Source organism: Clarias gariepinus, chromosome 6, assembly GCF_024256425.1.
Source record: "Clarias gariepinus isolate MV-2021 ecotype Netherlands chromosome 6, CGAR_prim_01v2, whole genome shotgun sequence".
NCBI classification, from domain to species: Eukaryota; Metazoa; Chordata; class Actinopteri; order Siluriformes; family Clariidae; genus Clarias; species Clarias gariepinus.
Genome location: NC_071105.1, coordinates 13,161,272 through 13,176,767, shown reverse-complemented (window position 1 = coordinate 13,176,767; position 15,496 = coordinate 13,161,272). Strand labels below are relative to the sequence as shown.

Below are 15,496 nucleotides of genomic sequence, written 5' to 3'. Positions count from 1 at the left end.
GAACTAAAGTAGGTCTAAAGCCGAAAGGGGCTTCAACCCAATACTAGCAAAATGTTCCTAATGAAGTGGCTGGTGAGTGAATATATTAACAAGAAATATAGTGTCAGACTATATTGAGGCTTCATCTAGAAAAAAAGTTGTCTTTGCTTATTTGGTATACATTGCAATTCAGTGCCCTTGGAAATTAGTTATAATCTACATAGATCTGAGTAGCTTTAAACCCTAACCCTGGACTTACAGCCTTCCAGTTGCGAGAGAAAGGGTCCTTTTATGACAGATCTCCTTTTTTTTTTTACGGCAGTTTAAAATATGACTTTGTTTGACTTCATTAAGAAAATTTATAAAAAAACAAACAAACATATAAATCTTATATAATACATACATATAATGTTTCCAGCAGACTACAGCTACATACAGGCTCCCTTATCTAGAAGTTTAATACCCCTGTAATAATTAATATCTGCATCACTCAGCCCGCAGTGCAAAGGTTCACCTCTTTTTTCCGTTACGTCACCTGAGCCAATATTAGTTTCCAATAAAATTGGCATAAAAATACTATAAGCTCCACCTGTTCCTCAGTGAGACAACAAGAAGGTGAGAGTCGGAGTCCTTAGCTTTTTCACTTTGGAAAATCTGCCAGTAAGTACAGGTAAACGTTGCAAATATTTTTAAGCAATCAAGCTTTTGAGTTTAAGGATGTTAATCTGCGTCATGATTCTAATTTGTAGTTATGCGTGTGTGAATTAAGTGATCTTCAATCTCGACTACTTACGCGCTTTTGTTTGCATGTATGTGCCTGTTAGGAGTCATTAGTATAAAAACGATTGTGTGCACTATGTAATTAAATGTAAACCTACTGAAGGGTTATAGTAGAAACGCTTATAAAATGTTGATGGACTGTCTTAATGTTTTTATTTAGAACCATTAAAGTTATAATGCTCCTTTGATCCTGCAGGGGGACAAGAAAAACTCAGTCATGGTTGTCTTAAGACAGGTAAATATATACAGTATATATGACAGGTTGGCTTAACAAACTTTCTCACATACTCTTATATATGCTATGTTTTTCATGTAAAGTGCAGTACCATTTAAAAGTTTGGACACACTTGCTAATTCAATGGTCTTTCCTGATTTTTCTTTCTTTCTTCATTGTTAAACAATGCAGAAGGCATCCACAATATACAATTAAACCTTAAACAGTTAATATTAAGATGTACCTCCTACTTATAGCTCTGTAAAGCCTTCATAACGGCTCTAATCTGAGGTGCTGTTTGTTAATCGATGACTGGTTACTCTAGATGAACTTCTCCTCTGCAGCAGAGCTAAGTTTTGGGAAGTTTCATCATGGTGCTTATTGGGTTTTGCAAATGCACTTCACAATATTGTTCTTGCAAGAACTGGTCCAGAACAGCTATCCTTTGCAGCTTAAAATAACAACTGACAGTGTTGTTGTTACTTAATTACCTAATGCAATAAGCGTAATTTAATAGGTTTGAGAGAAAAAAAAAATCCAGTATTGTTCTGGGATGCCGAAATATAAATTCATGCTTTGTGTCCAAACTTTTAACTAGTTCTACATCTATATGTTAAGTACATATGCTTCATGTTCTTTTCCAATTTTGCTTCAGGGAGATTATGTGTGGATGGACTCTAGCACAGGTGTACAGATCGGTGCTGAGGTCAGACTCACAGAATCTGGTCAAATTCAACTCATAGATGATGACGGAAAGGTAACATTACTTAACAGTGCTCTACTGATTTAATACATCAGATTTTTCATGCGTTAAAAGCAGAATGCTGTGTCATAATGTAAATCTCAGGAGCACAAGGTCAAGAAGCAGGACAGCTCCTTGAAGCATATACACACATCATCCATTAATGGCATCGAAGACATGATACGGCTGGGTGACCTTAACGAGGCTGGCCTGCTCAGGAACCTTCTGATTCGCTACAAAGAGGGAACGGTCTACGTGAGTCACTCCATGTTTTTCTCTGCAGATGAAGATGAAGCTCAGTAAATTACTGAATGAACATATTCGTCTGTTGGAGACTAGATTTCTTAGATGCTGCCCTCAGTTCTTAGTATGTGTTAATATCAGTCCAGTTTTTTTATTCTGTATACGAGTGTAGACGAGTGTCATAGTCAAAAGTTCCTTACGATTGAACTGTTAAACTTTTCAGAATTTACAATGTTTAGTAAAGTATGCCTTTATAATCAGAGTTCTTGAAGCATACTGTACTCTAGCAAATACATGGTCCATGCTTTGCAATTTGTGTTCTAATGCAATCAAAATCAGTACCTTTAAACCAACACCTATAGGCAAAGAAGGCTTGCTGTGATATTATATGTGAAGGCTAAAATCCAACATCTACATCCTGATAATGACACTTTCAAGGTTATGTAGAGAGTTATATCATTAGGTCTCATTGATGGCATAATAAAGATTATATGATGGAACTATTACACACCTAACAAGATAGATAGATAAGCAGCCGTGTTTGTGAAGTTGTTGGAAGTGCTATAATTCTATAATGACCTGATGAATTTATGCAATGAAAAACATAGTAGATGTAACCATTACATAAAGAAAGAAAATAAAATAAAAAGCCCACTAAATTTAAGGTTCTGTTGTCTGTGAATTTGCCAAGCCCCAAGACATTAGCAGGAGATCTTTTGGGTGCTGTAGGTTGCAGGGTGAAATCTCCATGGATCAGACTTGCTTATCCAGTGTATCCCATGGATGCTTGATTGGATTGAGATCTGGGGAGTTTGATGCCTAGATCAACAACCTTGTACTCTTCGCTTGCTTGCTGTGCAACGTGCACTGTGGACCATGATGCATTTGTTGTTCTGGTGCCTATCTGTCATGGCCAGCATTGACTTTTATTTTTATTTTATTTTTAGCAATTTGTGCTGCATTGGATTTTCTGTGAGATTGGATTTACTTATCAGTAATTCTGTTGTGCAACAGTTTACTTGTATATAATTAATAGTTACTGTTAATTTGTTAATGTTGGGTGATGTCAACATTATTGCTAATTGGTGTGCCTGCTAAAGACCTGTTTAGGATATATTGGTGAGGTGGAGTAAAAAATATCAGACTGGATGAAGATGAACCTTTTCAATGGCTGTCCATTGAAAGACTGCATAAATCTATAGTCCGTGCTAGAAAGAAATCAGGCCTAGCATTGCTCTTTCAGAATCTTAACCGGTGCTGGTGTGCTTGGATTCCAGAAATGTCAATAATAACATGTATTACAATACCAAAATATATATTTAACAGAAAATAATCTAATTTGCCAAAGAAATTTGGCTTATCTGTGAACAAGTTAGCTTAGCTCTGCTAGCGCATTAATACCACCTACATCTGTGTATGTCTGTGTATGAGTGACAGTATGACACTTCTTTCATCACACGTCGGCTCTACTTTCTCTTATCTCAGACATACTCAGGGTCCATTCTAGTGGCGATAAACCCGTACCAGCTGCTGCCGCTTTACACTCCAGAGCAGGTGCAGCTGTACACAAACCGGCGTCTAGGTGAACTGCCCCCACATGTGTTCGCCATAGCAGACAGCTGCTTCTTTAACATGCGCCGCAGCCGCCAAGACCAGTGCTGCATCATCAGGTGAATCAACATCATCACACATACTCTACATCTGTGTTTAATCTGAGGTCACCCTCAGTTTTTAAAACGGCTATCTTAATCTTGTAAGTTTGCTTTGTATCATTTTGTGTGTTCTGTGAATTTGTGTATTACAGTGGGGAGTCTGGTGCAGGAAAGACAGAGAGCACCAAACTGATGCTGCAGTACCTGGCAGCGGTGAGTGGACAGCAATCGTGGATAGAGCAACAGATACTTGAAGCAAACCCCATACTGGAAGGTAGTTCAATCAACCATTTACACTTGTTTAGTGAATTTACACAGTGCGTGAAGTAAACAGACACCAATAATTGAGGAATAAAATGTTTGCACCAGATAAACAACTTAGATTTTTAAACAAGTAAGGTTTAGCTATTAATACATTATTAATACTTGTTGATTTTCGGCTTTAAGACAAGAACAGCAAATGTACTTAGAAGTACCAGGTCAGCCTGGTCATTACTTCATTGATGATGTACCCTTTTTGTTAAAAAGAGTTTAAAGATTGAAAGGTTATATTAAGCATATCAGGATTCCAACCTATATATCAGAAATGTAAAAAATCTCAAATTTATTTGGAATTGTCACTTCTAGATATGCTTAAAGACAGATACAGAGATTCTTTCTACAGATATAAAGAAACAAATGTTGGTCATGATCATTTCAACCAAATTTGATTAATACTAATCATCTTTGAACTATGAGTGCATACTTACTTCTTGCATGTCGTATCATGTAGTGTCAACATCAGTGTGATCTTTTGTTTGTTTAGCCTTTGGTAATGCAAAGACCATTAGCAACGATAACTCAAGTCGCTTTGGGAAGTACATCGATGTCCATTTCAGTGAAGATGGAGCCATTACAGGAGCTCGAATTGAACAGTACCTGCTGGAGAAATCTCGTGTCTGTCGACAGGTAGACCATAACAAGTTGACACCATGTTTAATAAAATAGTTTTGGAGATATGTGTAAATGACATTTTAAAACTTGTCCAGGCTCAAGAAGAGAGGAACTACCACATTTTTTATTACATGCTGATGGGCATGCAGGCTGAACAGAAGAAAATATTGTCTCTGGGTAACGCTGTGGAGTACAACTACCTGACCATGGTATGATGCTATCACACCTGTGTTTTTAATAATTTACATTTACATACATTTAGGCATTTGGCAGACGCTCTTATCCAGAGTGACTTACATTTTTATCTCATGACACTGAGCAGTTGAGGAATAAGGGCCTTGCTCAAGAGCTCAACAGTGGCAACTTGGTGGTTGTGGGGTTTGAACCTGGGATCTTCCGAACCGTAGTCCAATGCCTTAACCACTGAGCTACCCCTGGCCTCATAATGGTTTGAATCGGCATAATGGTTTAAAGATTCAAGATTCAAATAACTTTATTAATCCCAGAGGAAAATTGCATAATGAATAATTCTGCAATAAAATAAAATTATGCAATAAAATTGAATAATGGCTTACCTAGTCATTGTGATTTTAATCCAGGGCAAGTGCACTTCCTGTGAAGGACGAGATGATATAAAGGAATACGCCCATTTCCGCTCAGCCATGAAGATCTTGACTTTCACAGAGAACGATTCCTGGGAAATTCACAAGCTACTTGCTGCCATCCTCCACTTAGGAAACATGGACTTCGAAGGTGAGAAGGCCTTCAATGGTTAACAGTAAAAATCTCACAGGGTCACATCATTTGCAGTGAAAATGATATTCATAGCATTTCTGTTTTTATTTTCATTTAAGCCACCATTTCAAACAATATGGAAGGATGTGATATTATCACTTCTACTCATTTCAAAATGGCTGCCCAGTTGTTGGAGGTAATTCTTTAAAAATGTTGCATTCAAATATTCATTATTCTCCTTTGACATTATGTCCCTAACTGGTTTCATATGTTTCTCTGCAGGTGGACGTCAAGACTTTGGATGTAAGCTTGACTCAAAGATCCTTCATGACTAACAGGGAGTGTGTGTCTAAACCTCTTTCCTCGGCCCAAGCAAGTGATGGAAGGGATGCTTTTGTGAAGGTCAGGACTCAAATTATCATTATGTAGAATTCATTAATTCCATCTCTGTTCCATTCCTGTCAGCCTTAAATGAAATATTTCTGCACCACTTAACATGGGGGTAATCATCCTGCACAGGCCATCTATGGAAAATTGTTTTTGTGGATTGTGGAGAAAATCAACAACGCCATTTTCAAGCCGCAGGCTGAGGAATCTGATACTCGTCACTCAATAGGTCTGCTGGATATCTTTGGATTTGAAAACTTCAAGGAAAACAGGTTTGGTGAATGAAATCGAGACATGCATCGATGATATTTGTCTCATGTTCTGTTTATTTATTTCTAATTTGCGCGGCTCTGTCTTTCAGCTTCGAACAGCTGTGCATTAACTTTGCCAACGAGCAGCTGCAGCAGTTCTTTGTGAGGCACGTCTTTAAGATGGAGCAGGAAGAGTACACTCAGGAGAACATCGTCTGGAAACACATTGACTATGTCGATAACCAGGGCACTCTCGATGTACTGGCCACCAAACCTCTAAACATTCTTTCTCTTATTGATGAGGAGAGCCACTTTCCTAAGGTACAAATATTTGTTGCTCATCATACATATATTGTCCTCACAACTAGTTAATTATTATTCATCTAATTGGATGGAATTCTAGTATTAAACAGAGTTTGCATAGTACTTCTATATGAAACAAATCTTTACCGGTCACTGATATAATTATGTATTTACTACTAGGGCACAGATAACACCTTGCTACAAAAGATGCATAAGTGTCATGGGAATAGCAGTGTTTACATTCCTCCTAAAAACAGTCATGACAAAAAGTTTGGAATTGAGCATTTTGCTGGGCCAGTTTATTATGACTCAAAAGGTGAATGGCCATGGACAGACCAACAGAACTCTAAATAAAATTCAATATTTAATACATTTAAAGATTTATTGAAACCATTGAGATTTTTTCATTGTTTTGTAATTGAATTTAATTCTTGAACTCATTTAAAAGGTTTTCTGGAAAAGAACAGGGATGCTCTTAGTTCAGATCTCATCACATTGGTGGAAACATCTACCAATAAGCTCCTCAAACAGATCTTCCACAGTGATGCAAGTACTGTGAAAAGTAATGCCAACACCAATATGATGATCACCTCCAAGAGCTCTTTGCATGTAAGTTAAAATTACATTTGATCTTTATGTCCATTAAATGTCAGAACATATTATTTTGAGTTTTTGCGATCATGACATTGAAACTCATTTCAGCATATAACAGACACCAAGAAGCGAGTACCCACATTATGTGGACAGTTTCGTCAGTCTCTGGACTCCCTAATGAAAAATCTGACAGCATGCCAGCCTTATTTCATTCGATGCATCAAACCGAATAACTTTAAGAAACCCATGGTATGGTCATTGCAAAAATAATCCAGTTATCTACTGTATAAAACTGTATACGAAAAACATATTTTAATAGAGCAATGAAATCAGTTTATTGATATGTTCTCTCTCATGCTGCTTTCTGTAAAAATCCAGCTGTTTGACAGAGAGCTGTGTCTGCGCCAGCTGCGTTATTTGGGCATGATGGAAACCATTCGCATCAGGAAAGCTGGCTACCCGATCCGTCACACCTATCAGCAATTTCTGGATCGTTATCGTGTCCTACTTAACTCTGTCATCTGTGACCCAAAAACTGTGAGAAATATATATTTTTTTAAGACCTAAAGTAAGGCCATAGACATATTGTTAAATTAGTTAATTGTTGAAAACTTCATTGTTAATATTTCCTGGTCCAGGAAAGTGCCAAAGCGTGCAGCAAAAGTATTTGTGAGAGTGTCCTTGGTGTTGGTGATGACTGGAAGATTGGCAAAACTAAGGTGTTTTTGAAGGTAAGGAAATGTAACATGTCACAACTGATCAGTGCAGACTTTGACTTATTAGCCAATGCCTAAATAATTCGAGCCCTTTTATAGGATTTCCATGATACCATGTTGGAGCTGAAACGAGACAAGGCCTTAAACGAGAAAGCTCTCATTATACAGAAAGTCCTGAGAGGATACAAGCACAGGTAGGCCATGTTCAAGATCAAGAATATACATATTGCTATTGTTCTATGCTCATTAAGCTAATCTCTTTGACTGCAGGCAACAGTTCCTTAAACAAAGGTCTGCAGCAGTGGTTGTGCAGAAGTATTGGCGCAGACACAAAGACAGAAAACTCTATAGGGTGGTAAGTTCGAATGATAAACTAAACCACGCTTAAATGGTGCTCAGACATTCATATTGTTTAATGAAGACTGTCTTTGGATAGGCATGTTAGTATTGTGTGGTAATCTATCCACTGATCATTTGCACAGGTACAGCTGGGATATACTCGTCTTCAGGTCGTTGTGCGCTCTCGTCAGTTAGCACACCAGTACCGACTGAAGCGTAAGGCCACCTTGGTGCTGCAGACGCAGATCCGTACCTACTTCGCCAGGAAGGAGTTTAAGCGAAAGAGAGCTGCTGTCATCCTCCTGCAGGCTCATGTCAGAGGCATGCATGCCCGGAAAACTGTCCAGAAGATGAAGAATGATGTGCGTTATCAACCAGAGAGCTTTTTGCTGTGCTTTTTGCTAGAGAGCTGTGTATAAGTATTAATACATGCTACCTTTAGTATTTAAAGCTATGCTATGACGATGTCTGTCTACACAACATCAACATCTTTTATATAATTGTATATTCCAACCTTGCCTCCCTATTGTCTTAAGGATAATTCATGGTGTCTGTGGTTCGTAGGCAATTTTATGGCCAGAGCGCAGAGACAAAGAACAGGATGTTCTGGAGGGACAGAAGAAGCCAGAGGAAATTCTCTATCAGAACAGAGAGAGAGAGGCTGCGCAACAGTCTGAGCCCATCAATGATCAGAAAAAGAAGGGGGACCCATTCTATGGCTACCTGCCCAGTCTGGTGGGGAAATGGTTTTGACTTTTCTTATATACCTTTATGAAACTGAAATATGTTTCTCTTGCATATACTGTACCTCGATAAAACCAAAAGAAAATGTGCAACATTTTACATTTATCTCGTTTGGCTGATGCTTTAATCTTAAGCCCCTTATAACTGCAACTGAGTAGTAACAGGAAACAACTAAGTAGTTAAAGGTTTAAGGACTGAACAGTGGCAGCGATGAGATGCTGGGCAATATTTTATCCTACACATACACAGTAGGATAAAATATTAAGCCTTCAGAGTCCTGGTGTATGCAACAAGCAGTACAGAGGCTCCAAATGTCTTTCAGGATCAGACTTATTGTAAAAATGTAATAAAAAAAGAATGCACAAAACAGATGGACCAGCGTAACACCTAAATTGACAGTAGAAATAGAAAAATCCAGCCAATGTGCTAGAAAACAGCATATAAAATATATACAGTATACTGTAGGTATAGCAAAACCTAGGAAATACAAAGGATTACAGTATGAACAGGCTGTTTATTGTTTTTCTTATGTATATTTGTAGGGTGGATTTTTCTCCAAAATGAGAACCGGACCTGATGACCTTCACAGCATCAACAGCGTCATCCAGGTCAGCACGAAAGGCAGCACATCATAGCCTGTTAATGGAATTAGTTGGAATCTTTATCATTTTAATAACTACATAGATTAGATATGGGGATTTGAGATAGAGCCATAGCTAGCACAAACACAGGAGCAGATGAGGTCGGCATGAAACGTACATGTTTAAAGCTGTTGAATTATCTGTGTTTAACAAATTACAAAGTGATTTACCAATAAAATAAGGTTAAACTGCTCTGTGGAAAGAATGGCCTTGCTCTTTTAGTGTTGACTGAAGTAACTCAAAGCAGGATTTTGTTAGATCTTGTACTCAAAAAGAATAAGGTCTCATTTAAGCATGTATGTCTATGGAGACATGTTACTCTGTCGTGCCACAGAGATGTGTGAATGGGAACTTGGTAACTGCATACAACTGCATTTGTGTTCACTAGTTGAAGACAGGTATTCATTATGTCCCCAGGATAACATGAGGCGCTATCAGCAAGCAGTGGATCAAGTGACGGATGCAATGGATTCCATGATGAAAGTAATGGACGACACCATGATGGATCATAAAGACAGAGTCAAAAGGTTATTCAAGAAGAATGGCACAGTCAAGAAGAACTTCAAGTTAAAGCGCAATAAACAGACCTAGACAAGAGAGGAACAATTTCTCTTTCACATTTCTTGTACTTCTCCCTCTCTGTTTGTGTTCTGGTAAATTTAAACAGAAAAAATTTAGCTCACTGTCATGTCTTGAAATTATGTTGTAGTGCACAATCAAACGTGATCTAAAGGTATGTCACCTTATTTATGGTGTTATTTATAGTTATACAATCAGGTCCATGAACTTTGGAAGAAAGGTCTTTTCTTTTTGGCATTTGGTCTCTGTACACCACCACATTGAATCTGAAGCTGTGAGCGAAGTCAAGACTATCTGATTTAATTTAAGTTAACTTTTGCGCATAAATAATGAAACAAATGGCAAAAAAGTGGTTGCATGGCTTGGTGTGGCCCTGTTTCCTTGTTGCTCCTTGATTAATCAAGAAGATAAAAGGCGGTTCTGAGTGTTACATTTGCATTTGGTAGCTATCCGCTCAGTCATTAAAAAGAAGGAATTAATTGGCAACTGCGCATGCAGCAATAGCAAAATGCCTGGGAGACAATGGAAGACAACCTAAGTGGATGATCGCAATATCCTGTCCATGGTGAAGAAGAATCCTTTTACAACATCTAGCCTAGTCAAGAACACACAAATTATGGCTTTATGAGTGTAAATACAGAAGATTCACAACAAGTGCAATCCACTGGTAACACTCAAAAACAGAAAAAAACAGAAAAAACTTAAACACATGAAAAGCCTGCCCAGTTCTGAAATAAGATTTCTTAGCCTGATGAAACCAAGATTTCAAGTTTCATTGTCATATGCACAATAAAGAAACATGTTTCACACATACAATAAAATTCTTTCTTTTGCTGTCCCCCAATGAATGCCACTAAAAAGTAAAAAATAAGCATAAAATAGAATAAAGTAAAAATAAATATATTTATTTTTGTTTGTATGTTTGTTTAAACAAGGAAGTTAAAATCATGAATCAAAGTATCCTTGATTGCATACCTTGCTTTTAATCTATCTATCTATCTATCTATCTATCTATCTATCTATCTATCTATCTATCTATCTATCTATCTATATATCTATATATATATATATATATATATATACTGTATGTATAATAAAACTGTAAAGTTGGCCTGTATGTACATTGATGATATTGAGTAATAGAACACATCAAGAGGTTTTTTTTTTTTTTTTTTTTTTGTCTGTTTGTTTGTGCGCACATCAAGTAAAAACTACTATATGAATTTTAATGGAGTTGTATTTGGCCAAGCTTGAGGTAACATATAGGTTTTGTTTCATTGCAATTGGCCCACAGGAAAAGGAAGGATATGCTAATTTGACATTTAAATGGAAAATGCACTTATTTTAAAAAAATACCTTATTCTAAAAATATGTATTCTAACTGAAACAAAATAAGTAATTATAAAATTTCCCTTTAAAAGAGTTAATCTTAAAAGTCAACAGATGGTGCTGTAAATTTTTCAATATGCAATTAATGAGTGCACTTGATATCTAATTAATAAATGCAATCTTACACCTTCATTCTGTGCACTTCATGGTGACATAAAAATTTGTTGTACATATGTACATATAGTTGTACTTTTTAAAAATGGGTTTATGAGACAAATCGTTCAATTGAAATCTACTTAATAAACGCGATCTCGCGCCTTTACTCCACATTCTCGAAAGAAAGGAATAAATACAACATTTACACAAATGCGTACTGTATTGATTTGACTTAAAATCGATCTATGGAATTTGCTTTGTGATAATTTGGATAATATTGCTGTTAGTAAAGTTTTACAGTTTTACGCAGATTTTAAGGAATTTTACTTTGTGACTTGAAATTTCATTGTACTATACCTACTCATTACTGTACTTGACTTGGCTGGCAAATACAGATTTTGAGTAGGCCTACCTATCTCAATTTGTGATTTGGCTGGGGGGGGAGGGGTATTCCTCACAGGCACAGCAGTGTATTGCTTCCTCACTGCTTCAAATTTGCCGACATCTGTTTTATACCTTGTTTATCAGTAAGTGGGTATTCTAAAGGGAAGTGTTGAAAAGCAGTTCATGACAGAACATAGAGGTTGAATATGTACTTGAAAGAAACAGTATAACTGTGTGATAAGAACGTGTGAATCATTTTATATTTTCAGCCTTAGAGGAAGATAGTTGTACGAGGGGTGTTTAAGTCACTTCAAGTCAGACTGAAGACTGAAAAATGTTGCTGTTATAGTTACACTCTTTGAAGAATTTTTTTGCGTTAGCTTCTAACGTTGCAAGGATTATCTGTTTGTTAAACATTTATCTACACAGTAAAATACAGTTTCATTGTGTAAAATCTAATTTAATGTCAAGGAAACCTCACAAAACTTAGTAAATAAACTTAAGTTTATTGGTAGTACGGCACCTAAGTCATAATCTTCAGCTCATTCTTGAACTTTATAGAGCTTTTATTGAACTGTGTGTGTGTGTGTGTGTGTGTGTTTATAACTTGCAAATTTTTTATGCATATACTGTTGTGCTCAGAAGTTTGCATACCCTGAAAGAAATTATTAAATATTGCTATTTACTTGGATATAATAAATATGACTGATAATGCAAAATATTTTTTTCTTATTTAATGTCATTAATTATCACATAGTGGTTTGACTCCTTTTTAAAACCTAATGCTAACTTAAATCACCCAAACAACCGTGATCGAAAAAATTCACATCTCCTTGAATGTTTGGCCACATTATAAACATACAGGTTGACACACACAAGTTTAAATGGCTCTTAAAGGGAAGTTTTCACACATGTGTTGTTGTAGTTGTAATTAGTGTCTGTGCATAAATAGTAAGTGAGTTTCTCAGCTCATGAGGTGATGCACTCACTTGGCTGAAAACTGCACCATAGGGAAGACGAAAGATCTGACAATGAAGATTCATAATAAGGTAGTTGAACTTCGTAAAGCAGAAAAAGGATATAAAAAGATATCTCAACACTTGAGAAAAATGCCAGCCAGTCAGTACTGTTCAAACTAAGAGGTTAGTTGATACTACTGTAAGCCATGGTTAGGTAGTCCAAGAAACATTTCACCCACGACTGCCAGAAGAATTGTTCAGGACACAAAGGAAACCCCACGAACAACTTCGAGAAAAATACAGGCTGATCTGGAAACAAAAAAGTGGTAGTGGTGTTCTAAGGAACACAAATGACCTGCATGGTTGAGATGTTACTGCGCCCAAGCCACACAAAGGCCCACTTGCAGTATGTCAGACAGCAACTGGAACAAAGTCATTTAGAGTGATGAGACCAAAATTTTACTTTTTGTTTTGGAGAGGAATCAACAAGGCCTACATTTAAAAGTAAAACATGGTGGTGGAATTCCTATGTTTTGTACACCATCCCCGCTGTAAAGCATGGTGGTGGAATTCTTATGTTTTGTACACCATCCCCCACTGTAAAGCATGGTGGTGGATCTCTTATGTTTTGGGGCTGAGTGAGCTCCAACTACAGGGAAGTTGGTCGAAATTTTTGGTAAGATGGAAGTATGGCAGACACAACAAGCAAGAATTAATCATCAACTGTAACTTCGACTTTGATCTGACAGAAGGCTGATAAATTAAAAACAAATAAAACAAAAAAAGACACTTAATGAGCATCTTGTTATTGGCTGACAGTAGCTAATACTGATATGTTCTTTTGCTATTAAAGCACATCTGCCTCATGATTTTGTTTGCTGTTTTTTCTGAGATGCTTTTTCACTCAATAAGGATTTAAAGAGGTCAAGACATATTCTTTGTATGGAAAGCGCAGACCAAAGACTGAGCAAGCAGTGCAGAAAATCAAAAATCGATAAAACATGAGCCTTGTGCCGTGGAAGAAACTCTTCCCCTGATTGTTCCATGAATGGTGTACTCTTTATCATATGGCTTTATTGCACTCATCTGTGCCAAAATTGTTTGCCTCTCTACAGGAAAGCTAGACAAGAGATGATGTTGATCTTCCATCATTGCCAGTAGAAGTAGCAGCTTACTGTATTTTAGCGCATTAATTCATCAGATCATCTGTTATATTGGACAGACACAGGGAGAACACTGGTATAAGCAAAGACTGACCCACTTGGTGTTGGACATCACTTTGGCATATAGCTACTGAGACATGCTACACGACTAGGATGATCTTCTCACAGGCAGTGCTCCAGGAGGTCTGTGCTGCTGCCTGGACATCAATACACTGTTTCCAAATTCTATAAGATTACCATTGTTTTTCACAGTCAGTTAAGTGCCATGTTCATATCTGAGCACCCTTCCAATCATTTGTTAGGGTCAGTCGTTTACTCTTGACATACATATAGGTTATCCAGCTGTTCCACTGCTGCCCATGGTATTTAGGAGAGATGGAGTAGAATGATAGTTACCCGTGTAGCTGTGGTTCTGTTGTTAGGAAATAGCAATTCTCTTTTGCCTCTTTGGCATCTCAGTGATAAAGTTTCAAGAAAAGCTACTTCATTAAGGCTAAACCTTATCATATGCTCAAAAAATAAATGAGTGTTATAGTATAGGTTGTGTGCATGCACACAAAAAGGTATCCAAGAATTAAAACACTGCCCCTAGTGGTTATCTCATGTTATTTAAACTGCTAGTAATTGGTTACTAGCAGTTTAAATGAGGCCTTCTAGTTACTAGTGAGGAATCTTACAGTAACAGCTAAGCTACTGCATAATTTTCCTAATGCCCATTTTAAATATACAGATAGAGTAACGATTCAGTAGTTTATATTTAATTTTTTTTGTCTGGTTTTATAGTATACAGAAAACCAGACATAAATGTAAAAAAAATATATAGATACAGATTTACATTTATGTCTGGTCTTCTATATGTATGTTATGAATTACTATATGATAAAATGTTAAATAAACTATTTATAATAGTCTACTTAATAGGGCTTGTGATTAATATGCTTTATTTATATGCTACTTATATCTTGTAGTTTTTTTTTTAGTTTATACCATTTCACTAGTAATGTCTGGTCAGTTCTCATATTACCCTGTGTGTATATAGTCTGTGTAGACTACATATAAGATATATGACTATATGTAAGATATACAGACTATACGCACTGTGCAATCCCATCTATAACATGTCTTTGTGTTACTGTCTCTATTGCTTATGGTTATCTGGAATTTCCTTTGAGATCAATAAAGTATACATCCTTCCATCTATTCATCGCATTAGATTATTGTATTAATTAAACAAAAGCCTTTATAAGTTTTAACCTATTACTTAAATAGAACATCATTATATAAAATGTCATTTAAGTTACAATTGGTTTTAACTGGTCATCAACAATTTCACTTTCAAATTCCTCTTTGTTCTGCCTATATATAAATACAGGGCCATTCAAATCAGTACAAAACATATGGTGAATTACACATAATAAAAGAAACAATTTTAAATTCTTTTTTCGGGATCTAAAAATATCAGTTTTACCCATAATTATACAATGCCTGCAATTTCCACACATGTGGTTACCTGATTTAGTGGCCAACCAGATGTTTACTTTTGGAGGTTTAAGGTGATTTTTAACTATTCTATCCAACACCAGGTGCATTTTGAAAGCAAAAGCAAGATTTCCCTTAGTGTACTATCACTTCTTAAAATATCCAAATTCTTGTGAATCTTTTACATATTTTGT

General features: G+C 36.5%; 1 protein-coding gene across 2 annotated transcripts; it reads left to right on the top strand.

Moving 5' to 3' along the window:
• The first annotated feature begins 606 nt into the window (after window positions 1–606).
• LOC128526417 (unconventional myosin-VIIa-like) lies at window positions 607–10,813 on the top strand. 2 transcript variants are annotated; one of them, XM_053498243.1, is made up of 24 exons: window positions 607–639; window positions 956–994; window positions 1,629–1,730; window positions 1,821–1,970; window positions 3,444–3,628; window positions 3,763–3,884; window positions 4,416–4,558; window positions 4,639–4,752; window positions 5,143–5,296; window positions 5,398–5,474; window positions 5,561–5,680; window positions 5,798–5,937; window positions 6,027–6,237; window positions 6,400–6,535; window positions 6,668–6,828; window positions 6,922–7,062; window positions 7,192–7,350; window positions 7,452–7,544; window positions 7,629–7,723; window positions 7,800–7,884; window positions 8,012–8,230; window positions 8,433–8,603; window positions 9,155–9,220; window positions 9,671–10,813. In XM_053498243.1, the coding sequence occupies exons 2-24, from the start codon at window positions 977–979 to the stop codon at window positions 9,842–9,844; spliced, it is 3,036 nt and encodes a 1,011-aa protein (XP_053354218.1). In that variant the 5' UTR covers window positions 607–639; window positions 956–976; the 3' UTR covers window positions 9,845–10,813. The 2 variants fall into 2 exon arrangements, with proteins under 2 accessions (XP_053354218.1, XP_053354217.1); XM_053498242.1 differs by having other exon boundaries at window positions 626–649.
• Window positions 10,814–15,496: the final 4,683 nt, after the last annotated feature.